The sequence below is a fragment of the Ilyonectria robusta genome (genome assembly GCF_021365365.1).
Source record: "Ilyonectria robusta strain PMI_751 chromosome Unknown BGZ61scaffold_17, whole genome shotgun sequence".
Classification (NCBI taxonomy): Eukaryota; Fungi; Ascomycota; class Sordariomycetes; order Hypocreales; family Nectriaceae; genus Ilyonectria; species Ilyonectria robusta.
The window spans coordinates 760,711-777,834 of NW_025764451.1; the positions used below are offsets into that span (position 1 = coordinate 760,711).

General features: G+C 50.3%; 7 protein-coding genes across 7 annotated transcripts; 4 read left to right on the plus strand and 3 right to left on the minus strand.

The window, feature by feature from the left end:
* Positions 1–486: 486 nt before the first annotated feature.
* On the plus strand, positions 487–1,634 carry BGZ61DRAFT_496321 (dimeric dihydrodiol dehydrogenase; the record flags this gene model as incomplete). The annotated part of the gene is made up of 2 exons (XM_046251003.1): positions 487–523; positions 577–1,634. 2 exons carry the CDS (start codon positions 487–489, stop codon positions 1,632–1,634), a joined length of 1,095 nt encoding a protein of 364 aa, XP_046101223.1.
* A 224-nt stretch (positions 1,635–1,858) lies between these two features.
* Positions 1,859–2,506, minus strand: BGZ61DRAFT_425576 (glutathione S-transferase; the record flags this gene model as incomplete). Its single annotated transcript, XM_046243650.1, has 1 exon — positions 1,859–2,506. One exon carries the CDS (start codon positions 2,504–2,506, stop codon positions 1,859–1,861), a length of 648 nt encoding a protein of 215 aa, XP_046101224.1.
* Positions 2,507–3,630: 1,124 nt separating this feature from the next.
* BGZ61DRAFT_590681 (uncharacterized protein) lies at positions 3,631–4,868 on the minus strand. The gene is made up of 2 exons (XM_046256646.1): positions 4,786–4,868; positions 3,631–4,733 (listed from the first exon to the last, which is right to left on the minus strand). Exons 1-2 carry the CDS (start codon positions 4,822–4,824, stop codon positions 3,807–3,809), a joined length of 966 nt encoding a protein of 321 aa, XP_046101225.1. The 5' UTR covers positions 4,825–4,868; the 3' UTR covers positions 3,631–3,806.
* Positions 4,869–6,195: 1,327 nt separating this feature from the next.
* Positions 6,196–7,939, plus strand: BGZ61DRAFT_481091 (uncharacterized protein; the record flags this gene model as incomplete). Its single annotated transcript, XM_046249262.1, has 5 exons — positions 6,196–6,501; positions 6,533–6,677; positions 6,745–7,025; positions 7,076–7,197; positions 7,249–7,939. The coding sequence occupies 5 exons, from the start codon at positions 6,196–6,198 to the stop codon at positions 7,937–7,939; spliced, it is 1,545 nt and encodes a 514-aa protein (XP_046101226.1).
* Positions 7,940–8,220: 281 nt separating this feature from the next.
* On the plus strand, positions 8,221–9,334 carry BGZ61DRAFT_359171 (uncharacterized protein; the record flags this gene model as incomplete). The annotated part of the gene is made up of 2 exons (XM_046241048.1): positions 8,221–9,171; positions 9,236–9,334. 2 exons carry the CDS (start codon positions 8,221–8,223, stop codon positions 9,332–9,334), a joined length of 1,050 nt encoding a protein of 349 aa, XP_046101227.1.
* A 1,134-nt stretch (positions 9,335–10,468) lies between these two features.
* On the plus strand, positions 10,469–12,209 carry BGZ61DRAFT_496326 (benzoate 4-monooxygenase cytochrome P450; the record flags this gene model as incomplete). The annotated part of the gene is made up of 4 exons (XM_046251004.1): positions 10,469–10,700; positions 10,792–11,473; positions 11,536–12,025; positions 12,087–12,209. The coding sequence occupies 4 exons, from the start codon at positions 10,469–10,471 to the stop codon at positions 12,207–12,209; spliced, it is 1,527 nt and encodes a 508-aa protein (XP_046101228.1).
* A 503-nt stretch (positions 12,210–12,712) lies between these two features.
* BGZ61DRAFT_520213 (alpha-glucosides permease MPH2/3) lies at positions 12,713–14,581 on the minus strand (the record flags this gene model as incomplete). Its single annotated transcript, XM_046252441.1, has 5 exons — positions 12,713–12,933; positions 12,984–13,375; positions 13,434–13,768; positions 13,819–14,297; positions 14,351–14,581. 5 exons carry the CDS (start codon positions 14,579–14,581, stop codon positions 12,745–12,747), a joined length of 1,626 nt encoding a protein of 541 aa, XP_046101229.1. The 3' UTR covers positions 12,713–12,744.
* Positions 14,582–17,124: the final 2,543 nt, after the last annotated feature.

Sequence of the window (17,124 nt, forward strand, 5' to 3'; positions counted from 1 at the left end):
CTCCGGATACAAGCCAGATTTCTACGATACAGGCTTAGTCCCAAATGCGCGTCCACCTAAATGACACAATATTGGTGATGCCGGGTAAACATTATTTTCTCCATGGCAAGTGAATCGCATTAGTGCCGGTTTACTTCATTCCAATTTGCCCCATACTTCGCCAACTAGTGGCCACATACTTCTTAGTGCCGGCTTACTTGATTCCGATTCGTCCCATCGTTAATAAACCAGCTACCAGCTGCCTCCTGATGCCTCTTCATTGAAACACGTCAGTTTTTTGCAGTTTTCTTCTTCCGGCTTCATAGACTTGCCGAATCGATTACCTGATCAAGGTGATAATATGGAAGGAAGTGTGGATTGGAGAGGAGGTGGCATCACTATAAGTTCAACCGTGGGACACCAGTGGACAGTAGACTTCCTTGAGTCTTCAACGTGACACCTCAATCCTCTCAACCGTCATAATTATTATCGTTATCAGAAAAGATCATGTCTCAACTTCCGAGCATTCGATGGGGCATTGTTGGTCCGTCTCCCCAACGCAATTTTGATTCAAGCTATGAGCTAACTCACGAGAAGCTACCGGAATGATTTCTGAATGGTTCGTCAAGGACTTGATCTTGTCTCGGCCAGATGCCAAAGTCCACCACATTGTCCAAGCCATTGGTAGCTCTTCCGCTGCCAAAGGGAAAACATTTGCGGAGAAGCATTGCCCTGAGAGCAATCCGGCAATCTATGGCAGCTATCAAGGCGTTTATGATGACCCAAACGTCGACCTGGTCTATATCGGCACGCCTCACTCTTTCCATAAGAAAAACTGCCTGGACGCAATTTCCGCTGGCAAAGCAGTTCTCTGCGAGAAAGCATTCACTCTGAACGCTCGCGATGCGCGCGAGGTTTTTGAAGCGGCAAAGAAGAAGAATGTCTATGTGGCAGAAGCAATGTGGCTTCGTCATCGACCCCTCGTTCATGACCTCAAGAAGCTTCTCCACGAAGATAAGGTCATTGGCGACGTTCTTCGCTCTTTCTCTGATTTCGGGATCGAGAAGGATATCGCGAATCTCCCTGCAACATCGAGATATAAGGATCCTGCATTGGGTGCAGGCTCTCTTCTGGACTTGGGTGTCTATGCCCTGACATGGGCAACGATCGCCCTAGACGCTAACAATCCCAACAATGCTGAGAATCCGGCCATCTTAGCCTCCCAGACGCATTCTGATAATGTCGAGGTGGCAACCAGTGTCATTCTCAAGTACCCCGCGACCGGTCGACAAGCTGTGGTTACTTCCACAACAAACGTGATCGGTAACCCTGACTTACTGACTCGCATTGAAGGCACCAAAGGGTCTATTGAAGTAACTGGACTAATATCATCTTTTCCAAGCGGCTTCAGAGTATACCCAAAGTTCGTGGGTTCGGCGGTGGCCGGCACACTGACCAGGGCAGAGGGCAAAGTGTACGACTACCCCGTCCTCGGGAAAGGATACCACTTTGAAGCGGATAACACTGCTCTGGACGTGTTGGCGGGTCGTCTAGAAAGTTCGACCATGCCTTGGTCTGAAACGATTCGAATGATGGAGGTTATGGATGAGATTCGCCGACAGGGTGGGACGGTATATGGCGAAGATTCGGCTTAACATGGGGTTAAATATAATCGCGAATTGAATGTAGAAACATCCGAACATCGCATGGCACAGCTTCAAATTTATTGAAATTGAATACATCGTCTTCATAGAACTTACTTAACATTCCGTATCGTCGCTATCTTAATATCTTTCATTTCGGTCTGTATCACTTAATCGTAACTGACCCGACCCTTATTCCGAAGCTGCAAATTGCAGCTGAAAAGTCCGGATTAACTTCAGGCTTTATGTATTTCAGTAGCTTGCTGAATACCAGTTAGCTTCTCCAGACGCTGGAAATGCTTAAACTGATAGGGGTAGTCTTTCTCGAGGTTGTATCCGCAGTCAAGAGCCCAGCGCCCAAAGATATATAGGAAGAAGTCCACAATCGTCAAGCGTTCCCCAAATGGAAAGTCTTTGCCCTTGAGACGAGGCTCAAGATCTGTGAAACATGCCTCAACTCCTTTCTTTCCCTTTCGTATAACAGACTCGTGGAAATCGGGGTTGTCGACGTAACGACGAGGGCGGTAGATCATGGCAAACGCACCATGAACGGTGTCAGCGAAATAGACCAGCCATTCCATGAGCCGGGCCTGCTCCATATCTCCTTGGGCCACCATTGACTGGCCCTTAGCGAGTGATCCGATATAAACGAGGATGGCAGCAACCTCGGTGATGATTTCATTGCCAACACGAAGCGCGGGGACATAGCCTTGCGGGTGGATCTTCTTGTACGCGATATTTGACATGCTACCGTCGACACTGGCGAAGCCGTTACCGCTATCTTTCATTTCGACGAACTTGGCGGAAAGTCTCAAGTGCAGGATGAGGGACTGTGGGACAAAGGCGCAAGTGCCCTTGGCGTAGTAAAGAGTAAGGTCAGACATTATAGTGAAGGGGGTAATGATAAATCTGGGTTTCGAGTATTTTTAGGCGTCGTTGTTTTAATGCAACATTCGCCTTTATATGTAGGTGTTGGTGGAACCGACTGTCGGACCTACGTCCCGACTTGTCCCGCTTTAGGGACGTAGCGACAGAGGCGATCGCCCCGCGACACACATTCTGTCACATCTAGCTAGGTAATTATCATCATACAGTTCATCAAGTCCTAGCTCGTCCCCGTGATCCCACTAGTAGGCTGGGATATCTCTTGTGGGCCTCGATGCACAAGTTATAATAATACCTGCCTGAAGTGAGTAGAAAGCGAACTAACTGCGGGGTAACAGGAGGAGAAGCAAGTGATTATAAAGCATCTGCACTAGCTTAACTAGCAATTCTAAGCTGTAGTAAGGTATCCCAAGATTTCGCCACCCACGCTGTCACATCCAGTATATAGGCCTCAGTTGCACTACGCATTAGCGGAGTGTTCATTCCACTTTTGGCGTAGCAGTCAATGCGACACACGCAAAGAGAGGGTCTCTTCGAGTCAGACCCCCGCTCTAAGTACACCTGTAGAGATAGTGGCTTTCCCCTTTGGGAGCCGTCCCGAGGTCTACGCAGACTAGAGCCTCTAGTAAATTTTACTGCCCTCGAGTCAACTCCACGGTAAATAAATGCAAATACACAGCACGGACGAGACGCGCTCCGTGGCAGCTGCCTTAGGCATCGAATGAACGACTGTACGCTCCCTTGAGTCCAATTAGATCGATAAGAGGGGAAATAACTCTTGCCAAATCCTAGCAAACTCAAGACACGTATAACCTGTTGTTCGTTCGGCTTACTCCAACCAAGTTCCCGAGAAGCGGCCCGTCAGACTGGCAGAACCGCTTTCGAGATACGTATCGCCAATTCTTTGCCCCATTATCCGTAACCTCGGTCCAAAGTCGTTGAATGCCTGTCGAGTCCTTTGAACAAATCGTGTAATCCTATTCATCCCACAGACCCTAGCGTTCTTGGTCAGTTCGAAGGCAGCTTAAGTCACCACCACCACGAGGTAATGCACTAGAAGTTATGATAGTCACAGATAGCCCCCTGGTGAATTTCGCACCTGAAGTCTGTCCAATTGCCTGCCAATGGAATAGAGCTGTGGCAGGCGATCAAGACCGACAGGACGGATAATAGATCTTTTTAATGCGACCTGTATTAGACTCCATGATAAGAAATGCATTCTCAACTACTAAGCCCACGGATCTAGAAGAGTGGCGATTATTGAATCGTCAAACTCCGGGAAGCATTTGCCTCGCACTTCTAGGCAAAAGGAGTCCAGCCACTTCGCACCATGTCCACTGCCCTCTTCGTCGCCTCATCGAGGTCTTCTTTTGGAAGCCCGAGAATACCATTAGCCATTGAACTTGTCGCTGCGTAGTCGCGATTCTTGTTAGCAGCGTCAAACCCCCGTGCATAGAGAACCTTGGCGAAGCCCGTCATCATCCCCTTCTTCAGCTCCTCTGTACCATCTTGCATACGCTTTTCAACGGATTCATATGTGATGTCCCAGTCCGAATCCGAGGTTCCCAAAACGCGGTGCAGGCTGTCGAGCATGTCACGTTGCGACACTTGGAAGCTGTTGATGAGGATGTTGCTGTTCGTATAGTCGCCAACGCAAGGGCTGGCACCAGACTCCGGAAGACTGAGAAACCCGGCAAGGGCACGACCACACTGCTCCCAGGTGCTAACGGTAACGACTCGCTTTCCATCGTCAAACATTGTGACCTTCTGGTCCTTGATGGTGAAACCAAACCACTGTTCGCCGAGAGCCAGACTCCATTCGTACCAGAAACCACAGGACAGGGTGAATGTTGACAGGCCAAGCCTTTCCGCTTCTTCAATTTTAGAAAGAAGACCGGCGGCAAAGGTATCCTCTGCATCCATGTTCTTCCTATCCATGGGATACCCATAGGCATTTGGCATGACCATGGGGACGCCGGCTTTGGCTGCGGCGACCACAATCCTGCCATGGAGATCTTGGGGAGCAGTTACTGAAAGGGTAATGACGAGGAATTGCTGGCCTTTCAGAGCCTCCACTATCGATGCCTCGTCATCGTAGTCGACCTTGACGGCTTTGATTCCCTCGGGAAGCTGACCTTTGCTGTCTGCACGAGTCAAGGCGGTGACTGTGTGCTTGCCAGTCTTCAGTAGTGCCTCTGCAAAGGCCCCTCCAATGCGACCGGTAGCCTACCAAGCATTAGAACTGCGAGCATGAACAATGAATTTGAGGGTCTCTTACACCGATAATGCAGACTCTCTCGATAGACTTGGTAGCCATGGTGAAATTTCAAGTTGGGATGTAATAGTTGGGGTGAATCAAATGAATTTTGAATCTATAATGAATCTCGTCCAAGCTGTATGAGAGCTGGGATATATATACTCATGAGCTGATGTACGTCCTAGAACCACGACACGGTTTGAATTGTCCCCGACGGAATCTCCGGCCTTCGCAACGACATCAAGTCCGACATCAAATGGTTTTTAGTTTCGTTATTGTGAGCATCCACTCTGATCGTTTCCGCTGAGCATCGTATTCCCAAGGGAGAAATGGAAATTGCTCTTTGATTGGATCAGACCACATGTGAATACGAAACAAGGTTAGCGTTTTCATGGGACATGGCGCTAAGTTAGCGAAAACGTTACGACTCCGGGCGTCTCCGCTCTTCACAGATGCGTCGGACATCGGGCATCTCATCACACCGAGAAGAGTACGTGTGTAACACCATCTTGTCAGAGGCGATTGATGGGAGAACGGTTCGGAACATGTGGAGTTGATTCTCGCCGACGGATTCAGTTTGAACATCGGCGCCTTTTAGATGCCCGAATCCCTGCCCTTAACCCCGTCGGTATCTCCGTCACCAAAACACCACCAGACTGATGAGTCGCAATTTTACAGTGTTGGTGGTGTCTTTACAGCAATGCCATGAGGATATAAAGTGTTGTCAAATTTTGATTTTGTTTATCGATGTGATTTAACACTGGCGTAGCCGTCTGTTTACCATGAGCGTACCATTACAGAGCAGCCCTATCCATGATTAGTACCCTCGGCTTCTTCGATTACCCTGTGTCTAAATCTGGCACCGCACCCATGATTTTCAATCATTTTCACGTTTGACTTCCAGCCGACTGAATAGTCTGCTCATGACCGAACACAAACTAACAATCCCAGCTTTAAAACTTCTTTATTTGCGGTAATGTACGGTTCTGATCCACAGCATCATTATGCATATGGCCATCGTCATTGCTTTACCACCACTCTCTCCACATCGAAGCTTATCAGGGCCGGAAGCAGATATGGCTGGGGCTTGGTTGAACCAGCAACACCGTGGCAAGAAGTTGGGGCGATAGGGTCTGGTTTTGGTGGTGTTAGTGATGCACTGGCTGCGACGAGGAAGACGGGTCAACGATTCTGCAGCGACAGCAGGAAATGGAGGCTGCGAGGACCAGCCGCCAATAGTTCTGTATATTAATGCCTCTGCGCACGTAGTTAAGTTGACTCGATTCTGGTTGTTAGATTTCAACAACAACCGGATTAGTAACCAGGGATCGGAGTTACTGCCATACAGCCCTTATATCCGACGAGGATAACCGAAAGTAAGCAAGGTGAGAAACCTGTCTCTGCCGTCAGAGTTGCAATGATGCATTCAAAATGCCACGATACAAATTCGTTGCAGTAGAAGGTGGGGGAAAAAAATCATCGAAATTAACCAGGTCTATCAGAAGTCATGCAATACGCGCAGGTCTCCAAAAAGCCGCACGCCCTTCGAGGCCGAAGGCAGCGGAGCAGTCCTTCCGCTGCACGAAATACGGAGAGGAGCGTATGCTACGCTTCGAGTTGCATGGGGAGATGAACACACAGCGGGATGAAGCTCGGACTAGTATCGTCTCCGCCGAGTTGACAACTCCAGAGCACAGAACTGCAAACGCCCCGTCGGTGCCAAAGACATCTGCACAGGTACGACTAGGCCTCAAGCCTATTTGTGTAGACATCCAAGCTAATAGTGCTTCCACGCCAGACTTCGATACAGCTGCCAGCATATCACATAGAGTCTCTTTGTGCTGGCAGCGTCGATCCGTTCAATAGCCTCCCGATAACCACGAATCCAGAAGTTGAGTATCTGGTCAGGTACTGTAGGTTCTCCTACCGCTGATCATTAGTCGCGAACTTATAGCTAATGTTTCTCGCTTGTATTGTCAGTCTTGGTAAAGTTCGACTCCATCACAGTCGATCGAAGGAGTTCGTGGTTTCCCTATGCACTGCAGAGCGCGCCAATGATGCACAGCACTCTCGCGATGACTGCAACAGTATGGCGAATGGAGTATCCATCTCTAGATCATTCGATCCAGCTCGAGGGTATACACCAAAAGGGAGATGCGATGCGAGAGATCGGGGTCCGGCTAGCATGTGCTAGTTCTGTCCGCAAGGACTACGAGATAACTTTCTTGATGTTCACCATGTCCACTTTGGCAATTGTGGAGGTATGTGGTATCTCTACGGTGAAACCTGCTCTCTGCTGATGCGACCTCAGGCCTACGACGGTGACTTCAAGGCTGCAGAGACGCATCTGCGAGCTGTCCATAATATTTTCAACTCACGAGGTGGCCCTGAAAGCTTCAAAGACGACTTCATTTTGTGCAAGTCCATCAATTTGTAAGTTTCATCAATTGCCTCTTTCTCAGCTCTGCTGACAGAGGGGTTCAGGGCCGACATACAGGTTGCCACTGCACTGGGCCATCGGCCCAGATTCTCGCTCTTTCACACAGATCACGCTCATGTTCCGACGTCAATCCTAGAGCAGGCTCAACACATGCCTTTGGATCGTTCAATAACCAACGACAGTTCGCACAATCATCAGCTGGTATTCGCCCAGTTAAGGCAACTGCTCCTAGCACAGAAGTCATCAATGGTTTCACTTGCGGTCGTGCGAACACTGCTCAACGTTGCAGACGATGCGATTCTGCAGCACCTCTATCAAGATTGCATCGATGTATCTGATGCTGGTAGGCGATCTCATGCACTTGTCCTAGCTGCCCACATCTTCGTGTACATTACGTTGCGTCAAGTGCCATCAAAAGCTCCACTGCTACGCCGGATGTGCGCCAGACTACAAAGTACACTCGGATTAGTTCCATATACGAGAGACACTTGGTCGGGGAATACAGCGGCCTTGTTGTGGATAGCTTTCGTCGGGCTGCTAGGGACGGGGGAAGGTGCCGAGACCAGTCCGGGAGAGCAATGGTTTTTGAGTCTTTTTCAATCCATTCTGCAAGGATATCCCCAAGACTTCATTCCGGGTAATGGCAGCATACAAAGGACATTATCTACCTTTCTATGGGATGAATCTCATTGTCAGCCGTTGCTAGCGGGGTTGGAGGAATATCTCGGGAGCTAATAAAGTCCCATGTCGCGGTCCGTCTTCCGTCAGGTGGATCAGTTAACTTAGCTGAACTGATACTTCCGAAATAGGAAATATGTTTGAATTGAATCCGTGACACTGTGTTCCTAACATGGCGGCTTCATACTTCCTAAAATGGTCGGCCTGACGTATGCACTTCTTCAAGCACATCTATTCTCTGGGTATAAAATAATAAAGACAGCACAGATGTCGCTCTTCCAACATCACAAACCATACCTCCCAATCTTTCTAATAGAGGACAGTGCAATTCCACGACCATGGCCGGAGAACTCGTTCTGCTTACTGGTGGCACCGGCTTTCTGGGGTACACCATTCTAGTAGACCTCCTGAAGAGCGGCTATCGAGTTCGTGTTGCGGCTCGTTCTCAGGCCAAGATCGACAAAGTCCGGGCGGCTCCTTCAATCTCTGCCATGGATCCCTCCACGACCCAGCTAATGTTTGTGATCGTGCCGGACTTGGCAGCCGTTGGCGCGTACGATGCCGCCGTACGGGGAGTCGACTTCATCATCCATGCTGCCGCACCTGTCCCGACAAGCCAGAAACCGACTCCTTCGAAAGAGTCACTGGAGGATGTCTTTGTCACAGCCTCTGTGAATGGCAACCTGGGTCTTCTCAAGTCCGCAAACGAGAAGGGCAAGACGGTGAGGCGCATCGTCATGACCAGTTCCACGGTAGCCATCGCTCCTCCTGAAGTCTACGTCACAGACACCAAGGAGCGCGAGGTTGTACGCGGGCCCGAGACCCGCGTGGTCGTTCCGGCGCCGCCGTATGACTCTCAGCTTCAGGCGTATGTCGCGAGCAAAGCTGCAGCCCTCAACGCCTCGGAGGCATTCATGAGAAATAACACCACGAGCTTTGACCTGATCTCCATCATGCCATCCTGGATCTTTGGCAAGGATGAGCTCCTCACCAGCACCAATGACATGCGCAATAGCTCCACCAATGTGCTGCTCTACAGCTTGTTGACCGGCAACCAGGGAGAAGCCATGATCGGAAACGTCGTTCTCTGTTCCGATGTGGCTCGCGCGCATGTCAGGGCACTGGATTCGGATGTCGACGGAAATCAGTCCTTTGTCCTCAACGTTGAAGGGAAGTGGGAGGATAAAATCCCCATCGTCAAGAAGAACTTTCCTGAAGCCTTTAAATCCGGTCTCTTTCGGGAGAGTGGTCCGCAGCCGACTATACTCTTGAGATGGGATTCGAGTAAGGTGTGTGATTGCAATTGCACTGACGCGTCATTGTTTGGCTCATCACTAATGCGAGATTCAACAGGTACGAGACGTTCTAGGTATAAGCCTGGCTGGGTTTGATGTAATTGTCAAAGAAGCGGCTGGTCAGTACCTGGAATTGGTGGAAATGGAGAGCAAGTAGTACATAAGAAGGCGTCTCTGAGAATAGTTCGCAGGTGGTACATTCAGCTTGAAGTTCGCAATGTTAGCATCAACGTCTTTTTTTCAAACTCTATGAACAGTTTTGAATGAAGTCAGAGCTGTGTTGAAAAACAACATCGCAAAACGCAGTATATCCTCACTTCGCGTGCCCGTGACCAAATTATTCTCAAACGAAACCACAAGACCCACTTGGTACTAATAACGATTTACACCCATCTTCTGTGCTTCCTAGGATGAAGCCCATGCGATTTTTGATGGAGCTTACTCCGAAGCGCAGGTTGATCGTCACAAGCACTGGCCTCAACGTGTTCCACATACTTGCCTCAGATGAGAGCCTCGTCAGTAGTCCACTGAGTATAATATGGTATATTATGTCGGAAACGCAATCTTACACTCTCAAGTGACTACTGTTGCTCGAGCCAAGTTCCTCGATACGCTCGAGTACTTCTACAGAATGGACCCCTCTCTAATTCACCTAAGAGGTGGCTCTCAAGGTCTAACACCCTTCCATCTCGTGAGCCTTCATTACTGTGAAATCGTCGGCGCTTTTCTCCACGAACACGGCGCCTATATAAACGCTCTTTCAACGGCCGGTCACACTCCGCAATCATGGTATTAAGTCAAGGGTAGGAGTACTGTGTACCAGTTGTAAATGTGGAATGCGTTAGTAGGAACCTCACCTTTCGTCAGATATCACTGTAAGATTGAGTTCCTATGATCTTAAGCATCAAGATTGGGATGGCCAATATCGGTCCTAGATGCATGCAACTGTCGTGTGTATAAACGTTTTGATGGAAACAGCGGTGATCCACAGCCTAAATGGCGAACATGGAATACTACAAAAGAACTGCTAATCCTAGTTAGGGGCAAGACATGTTCACAGGTCGGCTCGTCCCACCAATAGTTCTTGATGATTTGTGGATTATTAATGGTGTCTTGACAATTGGTAGGGGTTACATACATACGCAACATGGTGATAAGATCGGTCAATCCGATCCCCTTGGCGCGCGGTAATGGCGACGTATCATTCTTATCGCCACTTTTTCTTCCCAGCCGTAGCCTCTTCCCCATCATGCCCCTCGTTTGAAAGGGCGACCCGACAACACCGAACAAAATGGAGATGCCCTCTCTCTCAACCCTTTCCGAGGTCGTCAGCCGCCCGGCATTCTGGGTATTGGTAGCCTGTCTTTTCAGCGTGCACATCGCAATTTCTCGCGTGAGGAGCTGGTATCGTCTGCGACACATCAAAGGTCCCAGGTTTGCTGCTTGGACCGACTTGTGGCTCATCAACAAAACGCGACAAGGGAGCCTGTTTGAAGAACTCGGTGATGTCTGCAAACAATACGGTAATGCTCACTGGCAAACGCCCAATGATAAATGGCCCATAGCTACTGTTTGTTGCTTGCTAACTGCTGGGGCATCGCTTCCTAAACCTAGGCTCCATTGCCCGTATCGCGCCAAACTACATCGTGTGCGGTGATCCAGAAGAGGTCCGCCGTATGTGGGGAGTTCGCTCCCAGTTTGATCGAGCCCCTTGGTACAAAGGATTTCGACTGGACCCCCCGAGAGACTGCACGCTGTCAATGCGCGGTGGCGATGTTCATTCAGCCTTACGCTCCAAGCTCGCTCCAGGATACAGTGGCAAAGATGTCGACGGCCTCCACGAGTCTATTGATGCGGGTATTGCTCGGTTTGTTACTCTCCTCGAAGATAAATATCTCTCTACTGCCACCGAATACCGCCCTGTCGACTTTGCACGCAAGGCACAGTACATGACCCTCGACGTCATCTCTAAGATTGCATTCGGCGAATCCTTTGGCTTCATGGACCGGGACGAAGACCTTTACGACTACATACGCACAGTCGAGTCCTCCGTCCCCATGATGCAGATGTTCGCTCTAATCCCGTGGCTCGTCAACCTCCTTCAGTCGTCACTTTGCAAGGCCATGGTGCCATCGGAGCGGGATGCCGTCGGGCTTGGCCCAATTATGGCCATCGCAAAGCGTGTTGTCGGCGAGCGTTATACGCCCAAAGCCGTAGATAGGAAAGACATGCTTGGCTCCTTCGTACGGCACGGGCTTGAACAGAAGGAAGCGGAGGCTGAGTCTCTGGTACAAATGTATGTTGTCTCAACTCACCGATCTGCAAACGTTGAAACCGGAGCTCAATTTGACTAAACAGCATTGCCGGCTCCGATACAACAGCGACGGTTCTGAGGACAGTAATGGTCCACGTCGTTACGAACCCTACTATATATAGGCGTCTACAGGTGGAAATCGACTCCGCTGTAGCTAACCAGCTCGTCTCGTCTCCCATTACCCACGCCGAGGCCAAAGAGCTTCCGCTGCTTCAGGCCTGCATAAAAGAAGGTTTCCGTATGTGGCCTCCCATTTCAGGTATCATGCCTCGTATATCCGACAGTGATGCCGTCGTCTGTGGTATCCGCATCCCCGCCGGGACCAATGTCGCCTGGAGTGCTCGTGCAGTCATGCGCAATGAGAGTGTTTTCGGTGTCGGTGCTGATATGTTTCTGCCGGACCGGTGGTTGCGAGCCGATGAAGAACAACGGCAGGCCATGGAAAATACCATCGATCTCTGCTTTGGTCAGGGGCGTTGGGGTTGCCTGGGTCGACCCATTGCGTGCATTGAGCTGAATAAAATGACTGTCGAGGTATGTTTATCACGCGATCTACCCCAGGTTTTAGACATGCGCATTCTCACCAATTTCATAGTTAATTCGCCGATTTGACTTTTCCGTTATTGATATGGAGAGGCCTATTCGGAATTCTTTTTTTGGTGTTTTGATCCAGTCGGAACTAAACATGCGGATAACACGTCGCGAGGACCTCAAATAAACCAAAACACTGCTCTCATATCAACTAGAACAGCCTGTTGCGCCCAGGTGTGATCAGGTCGTTGCCCAGAGTCGTGGGGGTCAGTTTTACTCTCAATATAGCCGCATTAAAGATGAGGCTGTCGTTTTGCTACCTCTGTCTTTAATTCTAGGACGGAGGCGACAACATGTGACAACAGTGGCCATTCCCGAAAGCCATGAATATTTCTGTTACCAAGCTACAAGTGAATCAGCCTTCGCAGGTTACTAGTGATTGCACCACTGCCTAATCTCACGGCTGATGACTTGCATGCTCATGTCGCCGTATAATTTTAAGCAAGGCACACTCTTGTGGATTAGGGTAGCTCATTATATGGCAGTTCTAAGTCTAGTCTAAGCTATGTCTCAACAAAGAATTCAGTCTCGTAAGACGAGACTCGAGCGAATGCAAGGTATTTGCACCAATGCATTTAAAGTACAGTGACCGCATCGCGTGCTTCGTTCCCCACCGACTATGTCGCCCTGGTCACGTCCTACTACTGCCTTCCTAACGGCATCTACTCGTCGTCCTCCACACCGACATCCGTCTTCGTCCACTCGCGAGCCGGGACACGACGCTTGAACAAGATATCAATCTCGCGGTAGGATCGGCCCTTCATCTCAGGCAAGAAGAAGTAGGCCATGACCAAGCAAACCGTACCAGTAGCACCCCAAACGTAGCCGCACTTGCCGCCGAGGTTTCCACCCTGCACCACGTTAGCAATCATCACAATAAGACTCGGGAGAAAGGTCTTACCGTCGGGTTGAGCATATAACTTCCTAGGAAGATGCAAGGAATCTCAACGATGTAGTACGAAGCGCGGCCCACTCCAGTCGTCAGTGGCCTAAGGCGGATGGACGATGTTTCTCCAATAATGACCCACGAAGCGGGCGCAGGTCCCAAGGTGAACAGGACGGAGACGATGAGACCCAAGGATGCCATTGCCAGAGAGGCTGAATTCGACGTTCCAACAGAGCCTGCAACACCAAGGGCGACAAGTAGGGCAACGTTGAAGGCCGAGCCCCAGAGATAGATGGTACGTCGGCCGAGGTATGTGGTGAGGATCCAAGAGAGCATAACGAAGATCATCTGCAGAGCCGAGGTGATGAGACCGAGGGCGAAGGCAGTATTCGTTGACACGCCAGCCTCTGCGTTTGGATTAGCACAGACATTCGCCTAAAACAGGGATAATGAAGACAAACTCACGCTCGAAGAAGTAGACGGCCTGGTTAGCGATGAGGTTACCCGTCAGGTTCTGTGCCAAGTACACACAGCACACAATGAGGGTTCGGTAGAGGTCAGTGCCTTTGAACAGTTCCAAGTGGTTGGGCTCCTTGGTGGACTTCTCGAGCTCAATGACACGGCGCATCATGGCGACAGTCTCAGTAGGCTTGGTCGTCGACTTGCGTCCAAGGCGACTGACGGCATGTGCTGCGTCTTCCAGACGTCCCTTTCGAACCAGCCACCAGGGCGACTCGGGCGCACAAAAGATGAGGATAGCAAGGGGGGTAGGGAACATCCATTGGAGCGCAATGGGAATCCTGGCTTCTTATTAGCGGAGGACTTGCTTGCAATGCAGACGAGCACGTACTTGTAGGCGTCTGCGTGGAGGCTGGTGTTGTAATGGTAAGTGACGGCACCAACGATGATACTGCCAATGGCCCAGAACATCTGCAGCATCTGGGTGGCAGGGGCTCGCAGCGCAATTGGCACGATCTCACTGCAGTACGCCGGCGCGTTGGCAATGAAGATGCCCCATGGCAAGCCCTCGAGAAGCTGGGCCACGAAGATGACGGGAAGCGAGTTGGCAAAGTAAAAGGTGAAGATGAAGGCGTTCAAGAGCATGAGGCCGGTCAATGTTGCGTAGCGGTACCCGATACGGCTGGTGAGAGGACCAGCGATGAAGACGCCGATCAGCGCGCCGAGCTGGCCGGACACTTGAAGCGCAGACTGCCACTTGGTCTCGATGACGAATTTGTCGCTTGCGGCGTGGTATACACCATATTTGTTCGCGAACGCGGGTAGGGCGATGAAGTTGCCGATCAGGAAGACATCGTACGACTCCATAATCTAAAGATGGTGTTAGCTGCGGTTCCTGATATGAAGGGTTGAGCGGAACGTACAATAGTGCAGGACATGACAAACGCCCAGAACGAAGCCATGGGGTACGCTCGAACAGCCTCCAGCACGCCCATCCTGTGCTCCGCGTCCTCTGCCTCCATTGCGTCCGCCTTGTAGTCGGCGACTTTCGCCTTCTCGTCAAGGTCGTAGGCATGCTCCTCTTTGGTGACGGCCGCCTCGCGCTCGACCTCGGCGGCGTCGCCATAGGATTTAGAATCTTCAATGTTACCCATGTTGGCCGGTGTTTGCCTGTATGAATAACGTATAGTGTGGAAGAGGAGGACAAGGAAAGAAGAGTCGGAAGCAACACTGATGAGGGGGAAGGCTGCTGCTTTTCATACTTTTCCTACTCTCTCTTGCTCTCCATTCTGGAGAAGATCCGCTTGGGGTATCATCCGCTTGGGGTATCTTGTGGGGTAGAGCTGGCCGAGTGTACCCCGGCGGGTTAGATGATACCGAGATGAGTCTTGTACGTTTGATTGGTGCGTATGGGAGAACACATGACACGTCGTCTGTCCTCCAACTCGGTCGAAGGGGAATCCTGGTTTGATCTTCCCCCAGACTTGACTCCAATTCTCGCGGGGGCTTAAAAGCTGGGGTTAGGTCAGGTTACCCGCCCGAATAGAGGGACATGGGCCGTGATACCCCCCGTATAGAGAGACCTGGGCTGTGATACCCGGCCGAATGGGGAGACAGTCTGCTCCGGAGAGGCCCAGCCTAGCACGCGTTAGAAGGACATTCTTCCGAGCAGAGAACAAGCCAACAAGCTAATAACCCCGCATTGCTTCTCCGCACCAACAGTACGGAGTACCCCGTGTGGGCTTAAGTTACAAGGGCTAGCTAATAAGAGCTAGCTAGTCAGGCTAACAATGCCATTACCAAGAGTCTACATGGATTACCAATGCTACCTCGTGTACCGTATGTCCCGGCTAAGAATGGTAATTGCGGCTGAGAATAGAAAATGCGGCTCTTGAAAGTTGGAGAATAACCAACCCCATTTGTCAGTCCTCGCAGATTGATACCGTATAATTTGCTACCATTTGTGTGCCGAGGTCCTTACTTTAGGGCATCAGCACGGTTCCCCGCGTATTTCTACAAAACTGGGGCAAGCCTCAAATTAACGTTCCATTGTGCTTAATCCTTGAGGCCCGTAAATACCTACTTAGTTAGGCAAGGTGAGCAACATGGCACCGGTCATTCTTTTAGCCCAGACAATTACTCGCAGAGTTCAGTCCGGTGCTTGCCACAGGCTACAGTGGCGTGTATGCTAGCACGGCAAAACGGCACTGGCGATCCGGAATCCTACTCGTAAAGTCACTCGCAACGTCCAATACACTGCTGGCTGAGTTATAGATTGCCGCCGCCGCCCTTCTTTAGGCTATAGGCCCGTTGTTACAGGCCGCTCGCTAATTTCAAACAGTTAATCCATGTATCACATCACGCCCAAACATCCCTGGTCGTCCCTAGCACCTCATGGCACGTTCGGTGCTACCTCGTTCCTATTACTAGACGAGCATTTCGACCCGCACCCGCCCCCCTTTCCTTGGCGCTTTTATTGGACCGCCTATAGCTAGCAGCGCTCTATTACGGCAATACTACGTAGTATGTGTTCGCATCAGTGCCCACTCCTGCTTGGATTACAGCCCAGCGAATAGATAACCCCGGATATGGGCTCTTGTACATCGTTCGAGTCTGAAGGAGAATCAGAACTCCTGCGATCCGTTCCTATCATTTTTAAATGTTGGACGAAACACCAGATAACCCAGATCATCCGGCGCATGCACGTACGTTGGGACCAAGATCGGAAAATTGAGGGCGACCTCGCGTAGCCAGGAGGGTCAGCACCCGAACCAATTGAGCCTTCCGTTCGGTGCCGCAGCTTGCCCATAGATCGAGCTTTTGCATTCCAAGGCTCTGGCACTTTATCCTAGTTACCTTGCCGTGTGGCGTGTTGTCGCGATGCGCACAGAAAAGAGCTGGAGGAGCCTTTTACCTCTACATTTTTGGCTTATTTAATTCACTGTACAGGTCTAAGATTTTGAGTCTTTCTATTCTAGACTGTATTTTATAAAGAAAAACAGAGTTCTCATCTACACCAACACTTATCCTATTTAACGTTGAGAAATAATCTTGCAATGTCAGTTTATTCTCTACATTCTTCAGCCGCACTCTTGGCATAGCATCGGCATCGGGCCGCATCTCGATCTCCCGGCTGGGCATTGCGTATGGCCATGCCAAGTTTGTAAAGTGGATCTGGCAGGTGTTGAAGTGCGGCACAGGCAGGAGTCTCGACCCTTTGATATCCAGCGATCAGTCCGTTTCCATTGTTCCGTAGACATGACACTCAACTCATTGCCATTTTCATTTACAAATATTTTACAAAGTCTCATTGTGCAAGATGTGTCTCTAGATGGCGTGTCCAAAGAATCTTGGAATGGTTGGGATCTTTTTATCCTCTCATCTTTTCAGCTCCATTACTGCAGCTTCCACTGAAATCGCAGCCAAAAGCGTCACTACTCAGCTCCGAAACTCTTGACATCTCGCCAGATCTTGTATTCAGGCGATGCGAAGTGGCTCTTGCTAGCATGCTTTGGACCGCCAATGATCCAGTGCCCAGAATCGACTCTGAAGGGACATTCTGCTGATCCGAAAACCGAGAGAGCAACCTCCGATTAATCTATTGCTCAAGCGGGTAATTGGTGTGATTGAGGTTTCCTCGGCCGTACTTTTTCCGAGTGGCCTACTGGCTCTAGATTCCCTTGGGATTCTGCAGATC

Bases quoted from the DNA above. Each gene is read 5' to 3' on its own strand.
- BGZ61DRAFT_590681 (XM_046256646.1), bottom strand. From the start codon at position 4,824: ATGGCTACCAAGTCTATCGAGAGAGTCTGCATTATCGGT. The intron at 4,734-4,785 runs GTAAGAGACCCT...AATGCTTGGTAG, and splicing joins AGAGAGTCTGCATTATCGGT to GCTACCGGTCGCATTGGAGG.